Raw genomic sequence first — 16,518 nt, 5'->3', positions numbered from 1 at the left:
CTCACTCATGTGCTGCAGGTCATTGACTCTGTAGTTTCCCATATTGTTGTTTCTGCCTCAGCTTTGGTAGTGAAGGCTTTTCTCTGGCAGTTTTACTTGCTTGAGGTTTTGAAGTGTCAAATCTTGGCATGAAAGCTTCTTTTCCTGGTTAATAACTTAACTCTAATTACTCTACTCATTGGTTCTTTATTTTTTTTATTGTCTAAAGTTTTACATATGTCTCCTTTTTCCCCAGTTCCCACCCCCCACCCCAATCATTCCCACCCTGGGCAAGCCCCCAACCGCCCCAGTGTCTGTGTCCATTGGTTATGCTAATATGCATGCATACAAGTCCTTTGGTTGCTCTCTAACCACCCCTCCCCTACCATTTGTCTGTGGGTCTATTCTTATTCATCAAATTATGTTGATAATTATATCCCACATATGAGGGAGATCTTGTGATATTTATCTTTCTCCAACTGGCTTATTTCGCTTAGCATAATGCTCTCCAGTTCCAACCATGCTGTTGCAAATGGTAAAAGTTCCTTCTTTTTTATAGCGGCATAGTATTCCATTGTGTAGATGTACCACAGTTTTTTCATCCACTCACCTGCTGATGGGCACTTAGACTGTTTCCAAATCTTAGCTATTGTAATTGTGCTGCTATGAGCATAGGAGTGCATATATCCTTTCTGATTGGTGTTTCTGGTTTCTTGGGACATAGTCCTAGAAGTGGGATTACTGGGTCAAATGGGAGTTCCATTTTTAACTTTTTGAGGAAACTCCATACTGTCTTCCACAGTGGCTGCACCAGTCTGCATTCCCACCAGCAGCGCAGGAGGATTCCCTTTTCTTCACATCCTCGCCAACATTTGTCGTTCGTTGATTTGTTGATGGTAGCCATTCTGACAGGTGTGAGATGGTATCTCATTATTGTTTTGATTTGCATCTCTCAGATGATTAGTGACTTTGAACATGTTTTCATATGTCTCTGAGCCTTCTGTATGTCCTCTTTTGAAAAGTGTCTATTTAGATCCTTTGCCCATTTTTTGATTGGATTGTTTATCTTCCTTTTGTTAAGTTGTATGAGTTCTCTGTAAATTTTTGGAGATTAAACCCTTACCAGAAATATCATTGGCAAATATGTTCTCCCATGCAGTGGGCTTGTTGTTTTGTTGATGGTTTCTTTTGCTGTGCAGAAGCTTTTTATTTTGATGTAGTCCCATTTTTTATTTTCTCCTTAGTCTCCATTGCCCAAGAAGCTGTGTCTGTAAAGATATTGCTACGACATATGTCTGCTATTCTGCTGCCTATGGAGTCTTACATTCAAGTCCTTTAGCCATATTGAGTTTGTTTTTGTGTGTGGTGTAAGTTGGTGATCTAGTTTCATTTTTTTGCATGTATCTGACCAAATTTCCCAGCACCATTTATTGAAGAGACTGTCTTGACTCCATTGTATACTCTTGCCTCCTTTGTCAAATATTAATTGAGCATAATGGCTTGGGTCGATTTCTGGGTTCTCTGTTCTGTTCCATTGGTCTATATGTCTGTTCTCCAGGCAGTTTTGAGAACCGTGGCTTGATAATATAGCTTGATATCTGGTATTGTGATCCCTCCAACTTTGTTCTTCTTTCTTGGGATTGCTGTGGCTATTCAGGGTCTTTTTTTATTCCATATGAATTTTTGGAGAGTTTGTTCTAGATCTTTGAAATATGCCATTGGTATTTTAATGGGGATTGCATTGAATCTGTAGATTGCTTTGGGTAGTATGGGCATTTTAATGATGTTCATTCTACCAATCCATGAGCATGGTATGTTCTTCCATTTGTTTATGTCTTCCTCTATCTCTTTTTTCAATGTTCTATAGTTTTCCGAGTATAGGTCTTTACCTCCTTAGTTAAGTTTATTCCTAGGTATCTTAATTTTTTTGGTGCAATGGTAAATGGGATTTGTTTTTTTTTTTTCGTTTCTCCTTCTGTGAGTTCATTATTGGTGTACAAAAAGGCCATAGATTTCTGGGTGTTAATTTTGTATCCTGTTATATTGCCAAATTCATTTATTAGGTCTAGTAGTCTTTTGATGGAGTCTTTGGAGTTTTCTATATATAGTATCATGTCATCTGTGAATAAGGACAGTTTTACTTCTTCTTTTCCAATTTGGATGCCTTTTATTTCTTCTTCTTGTCTGATTGCTATGGCTAGCACTTCCAGTACGATATCGAACAGGAGTGGTGAAAGTGGGCATCCCTGTCTTGTTCCTGTTATTAGGGGAAATGAGTTTAATTTTTGCTCGTTGAGTATGATGTTGGCTGTAGGTTTGTCATATAAGGCTTTTATTATGTTGAGGTATGATCCCTCTATTCCCACTTTGTTGAGAGTTTTTATAAAGAAAGGGTGTTGGATTTTGTCAAATGCTTTTTCTGCATCGATTGATATGATTATGTGGTTTTTGTCTCTCAGTTTGTTTATGTGATGTATCACATTTATTGATTTTCAGATATTGTACCATCCTTGCATCTCCAGAATAAATCCCACTTGGTCATGGTGTATGATCTTTCCAATGTAATGCTGAATCCGATTTGCTAGAATTTTGTTGAGGATTTTAGCATCTATGTTCATCAAAGATAATGGCCTGCAATTCTCTTTTTTTGTGGTGTCTTTATCTGGTTTTGGGATTAGGGTAATGCTGGCTTCATAGAAAGAGCTTGGAAGTGTGCCTTCCTCTTGAATTTTTTGGAATAGTCTGAGGAGGATAGGTTTTAGTTCTTCTTTGCATGCTTGGTAGAACTCCCCTGTAAAGCTGTCCAGACCAGGGCTTTTGTTTGCTGGAAGATTTTTGATCTCTGCTTCAATTTCTTCGGTAGTTATTGGCCTATTCAGGTTTTTTTTTATTATTCTTGATTGAGTTTTGGGAGCTTGTATTTTTCTAAGAATATGTCTATTTCATCTAGGTTGTCCAATTTGTTGTAATAGAGTTGTTCATAGTATTTTTTTCATAATAGTTTGTATTTTTGTGGAATCGGTTGTTACTTCACCTCTTTCATTTCTGATTTTGTTTATTTGGGTCTTCTCTTTTTGCTTCTTGGTGAGCCTGGCTAGAGGTTCATCAATCTTGTTTATCCTTTCAAAGAACCAGTTCTTGGTTTTGTTGATCTTTTGTATTGTTTTTTTTTTTTTTTTTTTTGGTCTCTATGTCATTTATCTCCACTCTGATCTTTATTATTTCCTTCTTTCTGCTTACGCTGGGCTTTTCTTGTTGCTCTCTTTCTAACTCTTTGAGTTGTAGGGTTAGATAATTTATTACCATTTTTTTCTTGTTTTTTGAGATAGGCCTGTAGAGCTATGAAGTTCCCTCTCAAGACTGCTTTCACTGTGTCCCATAAATTTTGGATTGTTGTGTTTTCATTGTCATTTGTTGTCATGATGCTTTTTATTTCTTCTTTGATCTCTTTGGTCACCCAATCATTTTTTAATAGCTTGCTATTTAGCCTCCAGGTGTTTTATTTTTTTATTGTTTTTATTATAGTTGATTTCTACTTTTATGCCATTGTGATCTGAGAAGATGCTTGATATGATTTCTATCTTCTTGAATATGAAGAGACTTTGCCTGTGTCCCAATATGTGGTCTATCTTTGAAAATGACCCATGTGCACTTGAGAAGAATGTATATTCTGTGGCTTTGGGGTGAAATGTTCTGAAGATGTCAATTAATTCCATCTGATCTAGTGAGTCATTTAGGATTGATGTTTCTTTGCTGATTTTTTGTTTAGAGGATTTTTCCAGTGGTGTCAGTGGGGTATTAAAGTCCCCTACTATCACTGTATTGTTGTCAATCTCTCCCTTGATATCCTCCAGAAGATTTTTTATGTATTTGGGTGCTCCTGTGTTGGGTTCATATATGTTTACCAGAGTTATATCTTCTTGTTGAATTGCTCCCTTTAGTGTTATGAAGCGGCCTTCCTTATCTCTTGTTATGGCCTTCACTTTGAGGTCTAATTTGTCATATATAAGTATTGCTAACCCAGCTTTTTTTTTTCATTTCCATTCGCCTGAAAAACCTTTTTCCATCCCTTCACCATCAGTCTGTGTAAGTTCTTTGTTCTGAGGTGGGTTTCCTGTAGCCAGCAGATATATGGGTCATGTTTTCTTATCCACTCAGCTACCCTATGTCTTTTGACTGGGGCATATAATCCATTTACATTTAAAGTTATTATTGATAGGTACTTGTTTGTCACCATTTTTATTCTTTATGCCTGTGTTCCTTCTTCCCTTCCTATTTCTTCCTTTTACAGCAGACCCTTTAGCATTTCTTGCATTGCTGGTTTGGTGGTAATAAACTCCCTTAGTCATTTTTTGTCTATGAAGATCCTGATTTCACCCTCAATTTTGATTGATAGCCTTGCTGGGTACAGTATTCTTGGATTCAGAACCTTCTTTTGCATGACTTTGTATATTTCATTCAATTCCCTTCTGGCCTGATGTGTTTCTGTTGAGAAATCAGTTGCTAGTCTGATGGGGGATCCTTTATAGGTAACTTTCTGTCTCTCTCTGGCAGCCTTTAAGATTCTTAGGTTGTTGTTGGTGTTTGCTAATTTAATTATAATGTGTCTTGGTGTCGGTCTTTTGGGGTTCATCTTGTTTGGGACTCTGTGAGCTTCTTGGATTTGTGTGAGTTATTTATTCCCTATATCAGGGAAGTTTTATGTCATTATTTCTTCAAACAGGTTTTCTATTCCTTGCTCAGTTTCCTCTCCTTCTGGCATCCCTATTATGCAGATGTTGTTTCATTTCGTGTTGTCTCAAAGTTCTCTTTGGCTCTCCTGCTTTTTAATTTTTTTTTCTAGAAGCTGCTCTGCTTGGGTATTTTTTCCTACCTTGTCTTCTAGCTCACTGATGCGGTCCTCTGCTTCTTCTAGTCAACTGTTGATGCTTTCTATTGAGTTCTTTATTGCAGCGATGTCATTTTTCATTTCTTCTTGGTTCTTCTTCAATTCCTCTTGGTTCTTACACATATTGTTGAATTTTTCTTTCATCCTTTTCAGCAACCTTATGACTATTGCTCTGAATTCTTTCTCTGACATATTGCTTGCCTCTATTTCATTTACTTCCTTTTCTGGTGATTCCTCCTTTTCTTTCATATGCAGGCTGTTTCTTTGTCTCCCCATGATCACTCCTCTCTGGGTGTATGGTTATGTAGCTCTCTCTCTCCTGCATTGACTTAAAGGCACAAAATACAACACAAAAAGACACAATGCACAGGGCACCAAACACAAATGTATTCATGATACTAATAACCCCAAATAAAGGTGACCCCCAGAGAAAAGATAATTAGGGGATAGAAAAGAGTTCAAAAATGATATTAAGAAAAGGAAAAAATGTAAGAGAGAAAAGAAAGAGAAGAACAAAAAAGGGGGAAAATATATGTCTAATCCCAATAAAACAACAACTAATCCCAAATATCTAAACTACAAACACCCAGATGAATCTGAGGAAGCAGAACTTATTTCTAGAAGGTAAGGTCAAGGAATTGAATGAATGGGGAAATAGCCACATTCAGTATAGAGGAGGTAGAAAGAGAATGAGTGTATAAGAAGAAAAGTAAAAAACAAAATACAAAAAAATATATATGTTAAAAAATATATAAAAGAAAATTTGTGTGTGTGTGTATGTGTATATAATTTTCCCCCTTCTTTAATCTATCTATCTATGTATTCATTTACTATTGGAAAAGGAGAATAGAGAGTAGATAGGCCTGAGTTGGTGATTGGAATTAGTTAAGCTATTAGTAGAAGAAGAGACCAAGTGAGGAGAAGAAAAACAGAAGCAAAAAAAGAAAAAAACACACAACAGAACAAAAACAAACAAACAAAAAGGCCAAACTAATCAACAATCAAACAACAACAATAAGACAGAAAGAAAGAAAAAAAATAAAGGAAGAAAAAGAAAATTTGGATAGTGAAGAAAGAGAAGAGAGGAGTGTATATGGACTTGGAGCAGGGGAGCAGAAATTAGTTATATGAGTAAGATCAATTTTTAACAGGGAGTAAAAAAGGATAGAGAAAAACTAAAGCAGGATCAGGGTAAGAGAAACAGGATAAAAAAAGGGAGAAAGTGAAGAAGAGAGTGTTGGCATAAAGGAAAAATTGAGATAGAGTAAAATAATGCTAAAGGAAAAATAAAAATAAAATGTAGAACACTAATCCCAAAATAAAATAAAATAAAATAAAATAAAATAAAGAAAAACAAAACTTTAAAAAAAGATAAAATAATAGTAGTAATAATAATAATTAAAAATAAAAATATGATAAAAAAGGTAAAATCAAGTGAGGAAAAAAATTTTAGTTTCTTAAGTAAAAGATAAAAAATAAAAATGTGAAGTAGTGAAGGTCGTTCACTTCCTCTACTGTTCTGCTTGGCAGGTCTGTTTCCTGTCAGGTAGTCAGCACAGTATTGAAGTTCCTTGTGATCCACCGCTCCTCTGTGTCATAAACCACAACTCTGTTTTCAAGCAGGTGGGATCTCTTTGTTTCTCAGCCTGCCTTTAGTTGTATTTATACAAGAGTCAATTTCTGATACAACTCTTGGGTGGCAGTATTTCTGTATTAATATCCTTTGCTAAAAGACCCCTCTACCCTGTGTTTAGATTGCTTTCCCTGCAGCACTTAATACTGGGTTGGAGGGACGGATTGCGCCAGAGCTGGTTTTCTGTTCGTCTCCCCCCGCTCTTATCCCCAGGTTCCACAAAAACAACTTTCCCCTGCAATCTTGGTGAGTGTTTTTAATTGGAAGATCCTGTGTACTGGACTTAGCATTCCAAAGCAAGGATTGAAAAAGAAAAAAAAAAAAAGCCAGAGGACGCTCACAGGCTCATGTCTTTTCCCCTGGCACTGCGCAGCCCATATACTGGCAGAACTTCAGGCTGCCTTTCTGGGCCAAGCCCTTCTATGGGTCAATTTCTAGAGTCCCCTTCTGCCAGCAGCCCTGTGGACCCCCTTCTACATTCGAGGGCTACACTGACCCCAACAGCCGCGGATTTTGTAGGGCACAGTCTTCCTCTGAAACTCTAGTTCCCACTGCACACATTTCACGCACGTTTCTCCCTCCAGCCTAGATCCCAGATCTCACCTTTCTCTAGGTGATATCTGACCTTTCTGTCCATGGATTGCCTCACCAGTTGTGTTTAATTCGCCAATTCTGGGTGGATGTTACACGATTCACTGGTTCCTTCTATCTGCTCTGTGAGAAGGTTCCGGGCTCATCCACGTATACGTGCCACTTTGTCTTCCCCTGGACAGACTTTTTAGGTGCCTGCGGTTGGGGAGGCTGGAGTCCCAGTGTTCCCGGCCTCACAGCTGAGGCAGCTGGTCTCTGGGCGTTGTGGTTGTAGGGCCATAGGAGGTATTCGAGGTCTCCCGGGTTGAAGGTAAGGCTGGGCTTCAGATCACAGCCACTCTCCCCTTCAAGATGGCTGCTTCAGGAGAGATTTTAGCAGCAGTAGATGCTGCCTGGCCAGGGGAGCCTGGTCGGCCAGTCCCCAACAGTCCCTTGAAATATAGCTGTCCCTCACTCACAAATACAGACACTCCCCACACGTCCATACACTCTCCTTTCGTTCTCTCACTCACACACTATCTTGCAGCCTACCGTCCTGTCGGCAGCCATCTTGGATTGCCCTGGCATGGGACCATTTTTTTCTCATTAGTTCTTTAGAAAAGGGAGAGGGAGAAGTGACTGAGTAGGCAGGTGATTGCGTGGAAAGGCTTCCTTTTGACTGGATGATCTTGTTGTTAGTGGAAGACATTTTACTTGTCCCCATGTTGGTGTGTTGGTTTTCGGGAACCTTTCTGCAGAGAAGCAAGACATAGGATGCATTCCACCCAACTGTAGAAAAAAAAATATGACGTGAAGAAAGATTGTGCTTCCTCCACAACCAAAAGTAAAAATAAAAATAAAGAAGCATTACATTTTCACTTCTAAGGAAAGTAGGACAGAGCCCAACAGTTCTGCCCTTTTTTACTATTTTCCTTCTTTCCACTCCCATGTCCAGCTTCTGTCTAGACCCGTGGTCGGCAAACTGTGGCTCACGAGCCACATGCGGCTCTTTGGCCCCTTGAGTGTGGCTCTTCCACAAAATACCACAGCCTGGGCGAGTCTATTTTGAAGAAGTGGCGTTAGAAGAAGTTTAAGTTTAAAAAATTTGGCTCTCAAAAGAAATTTCAATCGTTGTACTATTGATATTTTGCTCTGTTGACTAATGAGTTTGCCGACCACTGGTCTAGACTAACTGAAGGGCTTTGATTCTGAGGCTAAGTTGTCTTTTTGCTAAAGCATCATAGTTTCTTAAAAGCCAGCTCTACCCTCTCAAAATGTAGTAAACACAATCTGAATGTAGCTGAACCATTTGTAATTAAAGGTTTTTCTCATACCCTTGGAAGGGGTGAGTAGGTTAACTTTCAGAGTCCCTGCAGATTTTACTTAAAATTCATCGCTGAGGGTTTAACATTTGAGAATAAGTAAACACACACACACACACATACACACACACACACAACAAAACCACAACACTGTTTAATCGTGGCACCATTTATTTCCTGATGACTACAAAGATAGTTTTTAATGACATAAAAGAATGTAGTTCTCAAATTAAGAAAGCTGACTTCCACAAGACATTTTATACAGCTGTTCTACATAGGATGATTCTTGGTTGAAATTAGTAGACTTAAAAATGACCCATCTTTAATTATAGTAATCTGGTATTCTTTCTATACTGTTTGTTTTATCAATTTCCTGATGATTGGGTTCAGAGGAGACTTTCCAATACATCTAACTCAATGATGAAGCAGATGTCAGTTTGATATTTTAACATCCTGAGTTCTAGGATGTGATTGACTGTGACCATCTGATTTTTTTTTCTTCTGTCAGATTTTGGAACTTAGAATCTCAATACCTTAGAAATTTACAGCTCCTAGTTGTGATCTATTAAGCAATTGCAATTTGTTAAAGTGTCTGGTAATCTTGCCTACCATTCCTCATGATGTTCAGCTAGAGGCATTCTAACATTCCCTAAACATTTACTCAGCACCTGCTCTGTGTCAAGCTTAGTAAGAGATAAGGAGAGGAATCAAATGTGTGCTCTGGCCCTGAGGAGCTCACGTCTTTAGTCTCATGCCCCTAGTCTCCTAAAATCTACCTCTGAGGTCTCAGAGTGTCAGGGGCCAAGCACAGAGGATTGCTGTCCTCCACACTCAGGTGATGGAGATAGAGGGCTGAGAGGTGATGGTTCCTAGATAGCACATGAATTCCAAGTGGGCCCTATAGCTGCAGAGATGAGAAAGCAAGACCAGCTTTGAGACATTCCCTGTTTTACTAACACTTAGTCAGTAGAGCTGACAGTGAGCTGAGGCAGAGGAGGCACATATTTCACATCAAAGGACAGTGATTCCTCTAGGTCCTAAGTTGTCAAAGCTGGAAGGGGGCAGAGGGATCATGTAGTGCAGCCTCTTATTTTCCACAGAGGGAAAATTGAGACCCAAGAGAGGAAGTGGCTTACTCAGATCAAAAAAGAGAATTAGTGGAAACTCTATGCAAGTATGCGAAAGGGAACATGGCAGAAACCCAGACTTTCAAATGGGTGCGCCAAATTAGTGTGTAAACCATCACTTTGACAATCATTATGTCGTTGTCTAGAATTTCCTATGGATTAAAGACACTATACCACCTTAGTTAAAGGTAACTAATCCCCAGAAAAATTGTCAGATCTGTGTTTGTTTTTAAAATGTTTATTTTCTGTTAATTGGTATTTTACCCTAGACTTTGGTTCATCTCACAGCAAGGCAAATGCATTTCTACCTAATTTGGCTATGCTGACAGGAACAGTATCTCATCTAGTTCAGAATCCTCAGCACAGTGTATGGGCACAGGGTAGGTACTCGAAACATTTGTTAATTTATGCATTGTGGTAACACAGTGGCCATTCTAGTCTGACAGGCCTGGTTGTGAGTCCCAGTTCTGTCACTAGCTATGTGGCCTTGGGCAGGTTATTTCACCTCTGAGACTGTTTCCTTATCTGTGAAATGTGGTGATGAGGGTGTATGTATGTAAATACACACACACACACACACACACACACACACACACACTCCTTTAAAATAATACTTTGCAAGATTCTAAATTCCCAACGTGGTACCTGGCACATACACTGTTGGGATTCGGTTTTTGTTGTTGTTTTGTGGGGGAAGGGGGCGATTCTTACTTTTACTCTGTGTTAAATTTCAGAGCTAAAATTGGGATCTAAGAATGTGACAATCTGGGCATTATCTCTGAGAAATACCTTAAACTCTTAAATAAACAAACAAAAATGTGTCTGTGATTTTTTTCTGTCATCAATCACTCCTCATTCATGTCCTATCCCCACTGCCTTCTCCCTTTTTCTCCCTTTGCCTCAAAGAAAATTAATGAAGCCGTATAGAAAGCTCCAAGATAGAAGTGACCTTGTGCATCTTTAATTGAGGACAGAATTTGCTAAAAGTGCCTCCAAAAACCCACTAGTGGTTTATTTTACAATCTGTGTCCTGGCTAGACTGGCTATTGGCTGTATAATTTGTCTAGTTTTGTCTGGAGTCTTAGACTATTCAGCTGCTTCAGGGCAAAATCTTTTGGGGTGTCATTAAATGGGATTGATAATTGGCTTCTGATGAATATTCATTGTGACTAATGACTTTGGGCAAATTTTACACATACTATCTTTCTATTCTCCCACTGAGTGAGAGTTTGATAAGATCATTTCCTTCAACTTACACTTCAGTTAAAATATTCACAATACCCCTTTGTTGATTACTATCTAAATTGTATACTTTCATTACTTTTAAATTTTGTATTCTGTAAGAAATGAACATAGGCCTTTAGGATCCTTATCTTTTAAAATAGGATTGGTTTTAGAGTTATTTTTAAAACAAGTGGCTAATGATAATATACAAGACATAATATGGTATTTCTGATTAAGCATAGATATATCATAACACTTTTCTTGTGGTCAACTCAGCCACTTTTCCTAAGTAACAGTATACATTGTTTGTGCTATTTAGTATTTGGTAAAAGAGCTCAACAATTCCCCCCGCCCCTCCCCCCACCTTTTTTTTTCTTAATCAGATGGGCAAATGCATTTTGTTCCAATTGCAGAGACTTGGCCCTTAGAAAAACCCCAATGAAAATGATGATCAAATACCTTAAAAGTTAGTTTTTCATGAGAGATCAGAAATTTTAAAATCTTGGCATCCAGCTTGGCAGGGGATTTTTTTTTTTTTCCTTTTTGGGGTTAAGGAAACATGAAAAGAACATTGTATGAAGATAAGATCTCTGCTATTTTACTACTTGAAATAGGCTTTAGACTCAAACCAATTTAAGCTAAAAAGAGGCAGGTAATCAAGTTCTGTTTAAACCAGGAACATTCTATTGAATGACTTTTTCAAAGAGAACTCCAAATGAATTATGTGATGATAACTTACATTTGTGTGGCAACTTGTAGGTTTTAAAGTGCTTTTATTTCTCTGATGTGTTGTAGAGTTATATTATGGAATGAATGGATGAATGAATTCATTGACTTGATTTTCCAAGAAATGGCATATCTTGTGTCTAAGCTTACTGGCATTGTTTTGGAATTTGAGTCATATACCCCACTCTGTGACTTTCATGAAAATATTGGTCCAATACTATTAAAAGCCAAGCCACTAACTATCTTTAGTTAGGGGCATGTCAAAAGAATAGGGAGAACTATTCTAACTATTTTTTATTTATTCAAGAAAGATTGCATTAGCTGGCACTTACATATATATTGCACCACCGAGACCATGGAGAGGAAAAGAGAGACCGGTCTTTCTGTACTTTACAATGAGAGGACACACATGCATTTATAGCCCCATTGATAGTGGGGTGTATGCCCAGGAGAGCCATGTGAGGAAGGTAGCACTTGGAGGAGTTTGCTCTGGGCACAAATTCAGGCCAGTTTAGAGGACCGGTGGAAAGAGAGAAAGAAGGAAAAGGAGTACATAACACCTCCTACATCTGCAAATCCTTTATTCCAAGGATAAACTTGGAGAAGGCAAGAGAGACTGTGGCTGGAGATGCTGCTCTACATGTAGACTGGGAACTGGTGGAGACATGCCTGTTTCAGATATGTCCCCAAAGACTTCTGAGTAGGGTGTTACACGACGGAACCAGCACTTTTTACTTTGGCAGCTAAAGGTGGGCAGAAAGAGCTGAGGTCCAAGGCCAGTGTCACCCCCCAGCTTGACTTCAGGGTGGAATCAAAATTGGTTCATTTTCTACACTTTCAACACCCGCAAAGATTCTCATCTCTTCTAAAGCTGAAGAGATTAGTCATGTATAATATGACAGCTTCCTTTATATGGAAGCATATTAAAATGGGTTGAGAAGGCTGGGTTAAACCTACAAGCCTTGGTATGTCACTGGGAACAGCCCTAGAGAGCTTGCTGGAACAGCTCCTGTTCATGACATGTACCTGGTTTAAAGAACAGTGTCTGGAGGAAAGAGGTGGGGGGCGGGGAGTAGCAGCCCTGGATTTAATACACAGCTCTCACAACTGTGAAACATCAGCAGAATATCCCATTTAAAGCTGTTCGTGTTACACTAACCTCTGGGATTCTTTTAACTGGGCCTTCACACGTCACTCTTTGGCCACGTAAATGTCTTTCTGTCAACAAAGGCCAGTTAGCAGCTTCCAAAAGAAGCAAAGTCCTCATGGGAACAGGTTTCCCAGAAACCAAAGAAACAAGACAGAGAGAAGCATGTGTTGTTGGCTTTTGTCACTTCATAGCCATATCTCCCAAGGTGTTGGTTTTTTCCTCCTTTCACTGTATTGAATCTTTTAACAATTTTATTCCATTATATCTTTGTTTCCAAAAACTTAATTATATAAAGTATTGATTGTATGATGTATCTAGCTCTTAAGAAAAAAAGGAATATGAAACAGGGGCATGTCAAAACAATAGGGAGAGGAAGGATTTGTCAGTTAACAGTGCTGGGGCCATTGATTAACTATGTGGAAAAAATAAATTCTCACCTCAGTCCTTAAACCTAAATTCATTCCAGATGGATTAAAGTTAAATGCTGGGGAAAGATTTGGGGGACTTTCTTAATATAAAAGCAGTGGAAACCATCATGAAGGAAGAAATTTTTCTATGTGTTAACTTAAACCTTCTCTTCACCCCAAAAAATTCAAAGAAAATTAAATAAGGATGAAGTATTTTTTTCCAAAACATTGCAAAGGATTTTAGTGTCCTTTGCATATCTGCTGTTTCTTGCAAATCAATTTTTAAGCATACTAGTACTCATTAGAAAAAGTGGCCTGGGAATAGGAAACAGACCATTTACCTAAAAAATATAGTCAAGAGATATATGACAAGATGTTCAGCTTTAGTCATTCTTCAAAACAGAGGAATTAAAAAAAAATCAAGATAGATACAGTTTAAAGCTAACTTGAGTCCAATTCTTAGTGCTGGTGAGGTATAAGGGGACACTGCAGCACAGGGCTGGGCGAGTGTAAAGAGCTTCCATCCTTCATCTGTTTATTATGTGAATGCATTTACAATGTTTATGTTTTTATATTTATTAAGTGCCTTAAAATATTTATAACTTTTGTCTCTGAATTCTACCTCTAGGAACCAGATATAAAAATTATTGACCTGATTTGATTATATAACTTAATGGTAGAAGAGTGATTAAATATAGTATGGGGAATTTATTGAGTGGTGTTAAAAGATATGTTTTCTAAGAATATTTAAAGATATGGGAAAATGCCAGCAAATAATGTTGACTTGAAGAAAAAAGAACATACTGGCAAAAAAAAAAAAAAAAAAAAGGAACAAATGAACACTGTAGTTACAATAATCCTAATTTTATTAGAAAAGGAAATACAAGTGCATATATATGTAATACCCGAAAATGTTAAATTATTTTCAGATGGTGAAGACTTTTGTTTTCTTTTATCCCTTTTTCCATTTTCTAAATTTTCTACTGTCATTGTGCATTAGCTTCATAATCAGGGAAAAGATAGATTGTTTTTTGAAAAGCAGGCTCTTATTAAATTTGAATTAGGGTGATTGAGTTAATTTATTTTAAATACTTTGAGAAGTATGTATTTAATTTTCTTGCTCCACTCCAATAGGACAGCGTCTCACTTTGACTGCTAGTTCTAAGCCTCTGATTTGCTTCTCTTGCAGTTGACGGCCTGCATCCACGGGTCTGCCGCCATGCTCTACCCCATGTTCTGGCAGCATGTGTACATCCCCGTCCTGCCACCACACCTGCTGGACTACTGCTGGTAAGCCGCTGCTCTCCCCACCTCTGCTTTCCTTCTCCAGGAACTGTCATGGAAGTTAGGTCTGTAACTTGTAATGCAGTTGATGACTCTAAATGAAAAATATTAGCTTCAAAAATGACATGCGTTTTAGACCACACGATTGCATGGCCCTTCTGTTTCCAAACAGCTTTCATATATGTCATGGCATTCTTAAGAGTTGAAGTGAGTAGATAATACTTTTCTCATTTCTCAATTTGGGGAAACCAAAGCACCAAGTAGTTGTATGATGGTTTTTTTTTTCCTAAGACAAATTAGAAACTGGTGACAAGAACAGTTGAGATCCCCAAAGTCTTCAACTTTCAGCCATGTCCTGGCACGTTCTGTAAGACTTGCTCTCAACTGTGGTTTGGAAGCACAAGCCAGACTTCAAACCCTCTGAAGTTTTTTTGATGGGAATTTCAGTGTTCAGTGAACTGTGTTTCAGTGGGAGGCAGGCAGGCTTTAAAGTCAGCTCTACCACCTTGGGCAAGTCACTTGGCTTAAGACTGTTTCCTCATCTGCAAAATGAAGTTCTATACTTATTTATATAAAGATGAAATGATATAACAGATGAAGGGACACCATGAAGAAAAGCTGGCCCATGGTGGGTGCTCAAGCATGTTTCTGCAGGAGCCTTGTCATCACCACTGTCTTGTCTCCAATAGATCACCAAGAAGACTGATTCAGATCCATTTTCCTTCTGAACAATTTATTTCTCCAGGGTAATGTGCTTAAAGAAATTGTCTCTTGACAGTTCAAGTCAGCAGAAGTTGATAAGGGAGCACTGTGCATTTGTAGGAAAAGGCACTGCCTGCCAGAAATTGGCAACTTCAGGAGAAAGGGACCCATTGGTTCAAAGTGATTGAGTACGGTCAGTCATAATTTTTGCTGGTTCTCTAAACCATTTTGCCAACCTGCCACTGAAAAGGTTCACCAAGGTAGCCAAATCGTCCTGGGACCTTAGAGATATTCCACAGTACTTCTGATTTTAATGTTGAGCTCACCCTCATCCCAAGAAGCCATGGATACAACAAAGAAGTTGCTCAGGTCCATCAAGTGAAACTCAGCGTCCCTCTCTGGCCTAACACTAAGTGAATCAGCTCATCTCTCTGCTCTACATCTTTCTTATCAAGGTGGCTCCTTTTATCCATGCCTTTCCCCTACCTCCTATGAAATGAATGGTCTTCCTCTGTTTAGACTTGCTGCTCCTTTGGAGCTTCTGAACCACTGCCATGTCTCTCAGAGGAAAGGCCCGTGTTTGCTCTCCAGCACTGTTGTTGTTTGAATGCAAGATTGAGGGGCTGGCAGAGGCAGACACAGAGGAAGAAGCAGGCCAGGGGAGTGGAGGAGAAGAAAGAACAAAATAGACACCCGAGGAAGGCAAAGGGGAGATACTTGAGAAAAATAGAAAAGGTAGAAAGGGGGCATATGTCTTCTAAGACAGACTCACACAGTGTCACTCAGTCCTCTTGCCACCCCCGCCCCTCACATACAACACCCTCACAGGCACATGGCCCCCATACTGACACACAGACACAGGTCCCTTTTCCACAGGCACATGTTTCAGGGGCCCTCACACAGAGGGAGATTCATAACCCCCACACACCTCACCCAGACATGTGCTCTAAGGGGAAACCTTAGGGTTCTCCCTGGAAGAAACTCACCTGTGTGTCTTGATGCTGTGCTTTAGATATGAACGCCCAGGGGTTCCTGTGTTCAGGGGTTGGTAATAGCATAACTTTAGCTTTCTGTTATTTGGGAAGTTTTGGTTGCTAATTTGTTAGCTAGTTTAAACCCAGCAGCTTACATTCCCAGAACTGTGGAGAGGAAAATGCTCTGTCAGTAACATCAATGATCACAGTAGTTGCCAGTGGTGAATGTATCCTATGCCCCAGTCACTGGACCATCTCCTTTGCATCGGTGATAGAAACCCGTAAGTTATTGACTCCATTTCACAGGCTGGTAAACCAAGGCCACAAGAGGTTTAATAACTTGCCCCAATGTAGGTATTATGTACTGTATGATTCCATTTTTATAAAAACAAAGAAAATCATGGTGTATATAACATAAAAATTAAATGTGTGTACACATACACACACACATGGGCAGAAATCTAGAAGGAAATACACCAAAATGTTAACAGTGATTCATAATGGGGAGGAGGGGGAGGAATTCTGCATGATT

General features: G+C 38.9%; 1 protein-coding gene across 4 annotated transcripts in view; it reads left to right on the top strand.

Moving 5' to 3' along the window:
• DENND1A (DENN domain containing 1A) overlaps nt 1–16,518 on the top strand; it is a 463,104-nt gene that overhangs the window by 245,299 nt on the left and 201,287 nt on the right. For all 4 annotated transcript variants that reach the window (XM_054726915.1, XM_054726917.1, XM_054726916.1 and 1 more), the window contains one exon: nt 14,216–14,316. In XM_054726915.1, coding sequence (XP_054582890.1) covers nt 14,216–14,316 — 101 coding nt within the window. The remainder of the gene's footprint in view (nt 1–14,215; nt 14,317–16,518) is intronic.

Source organism: Eptesicus fuscus, chromosome 15, assembly GCF_027574615.1.
Source record: "Eptesicus fuscus isolate TK198812 chromosome 15, DD_ASM_mEF_20220401, whole genome shotgun sequence".
In the NCBI taxonomy this organism is placed as follows: Eukaryota; Metazoa; Chordata; class Mammalia; order Chiroptera; family Vespertilionidae; genus Eptesicus; species Eptesicus fuscus.
Note: the sequence above shows the minus strand (reverse complement) of the source record. Positions and strands in the feature narration are given on the sequence as shown.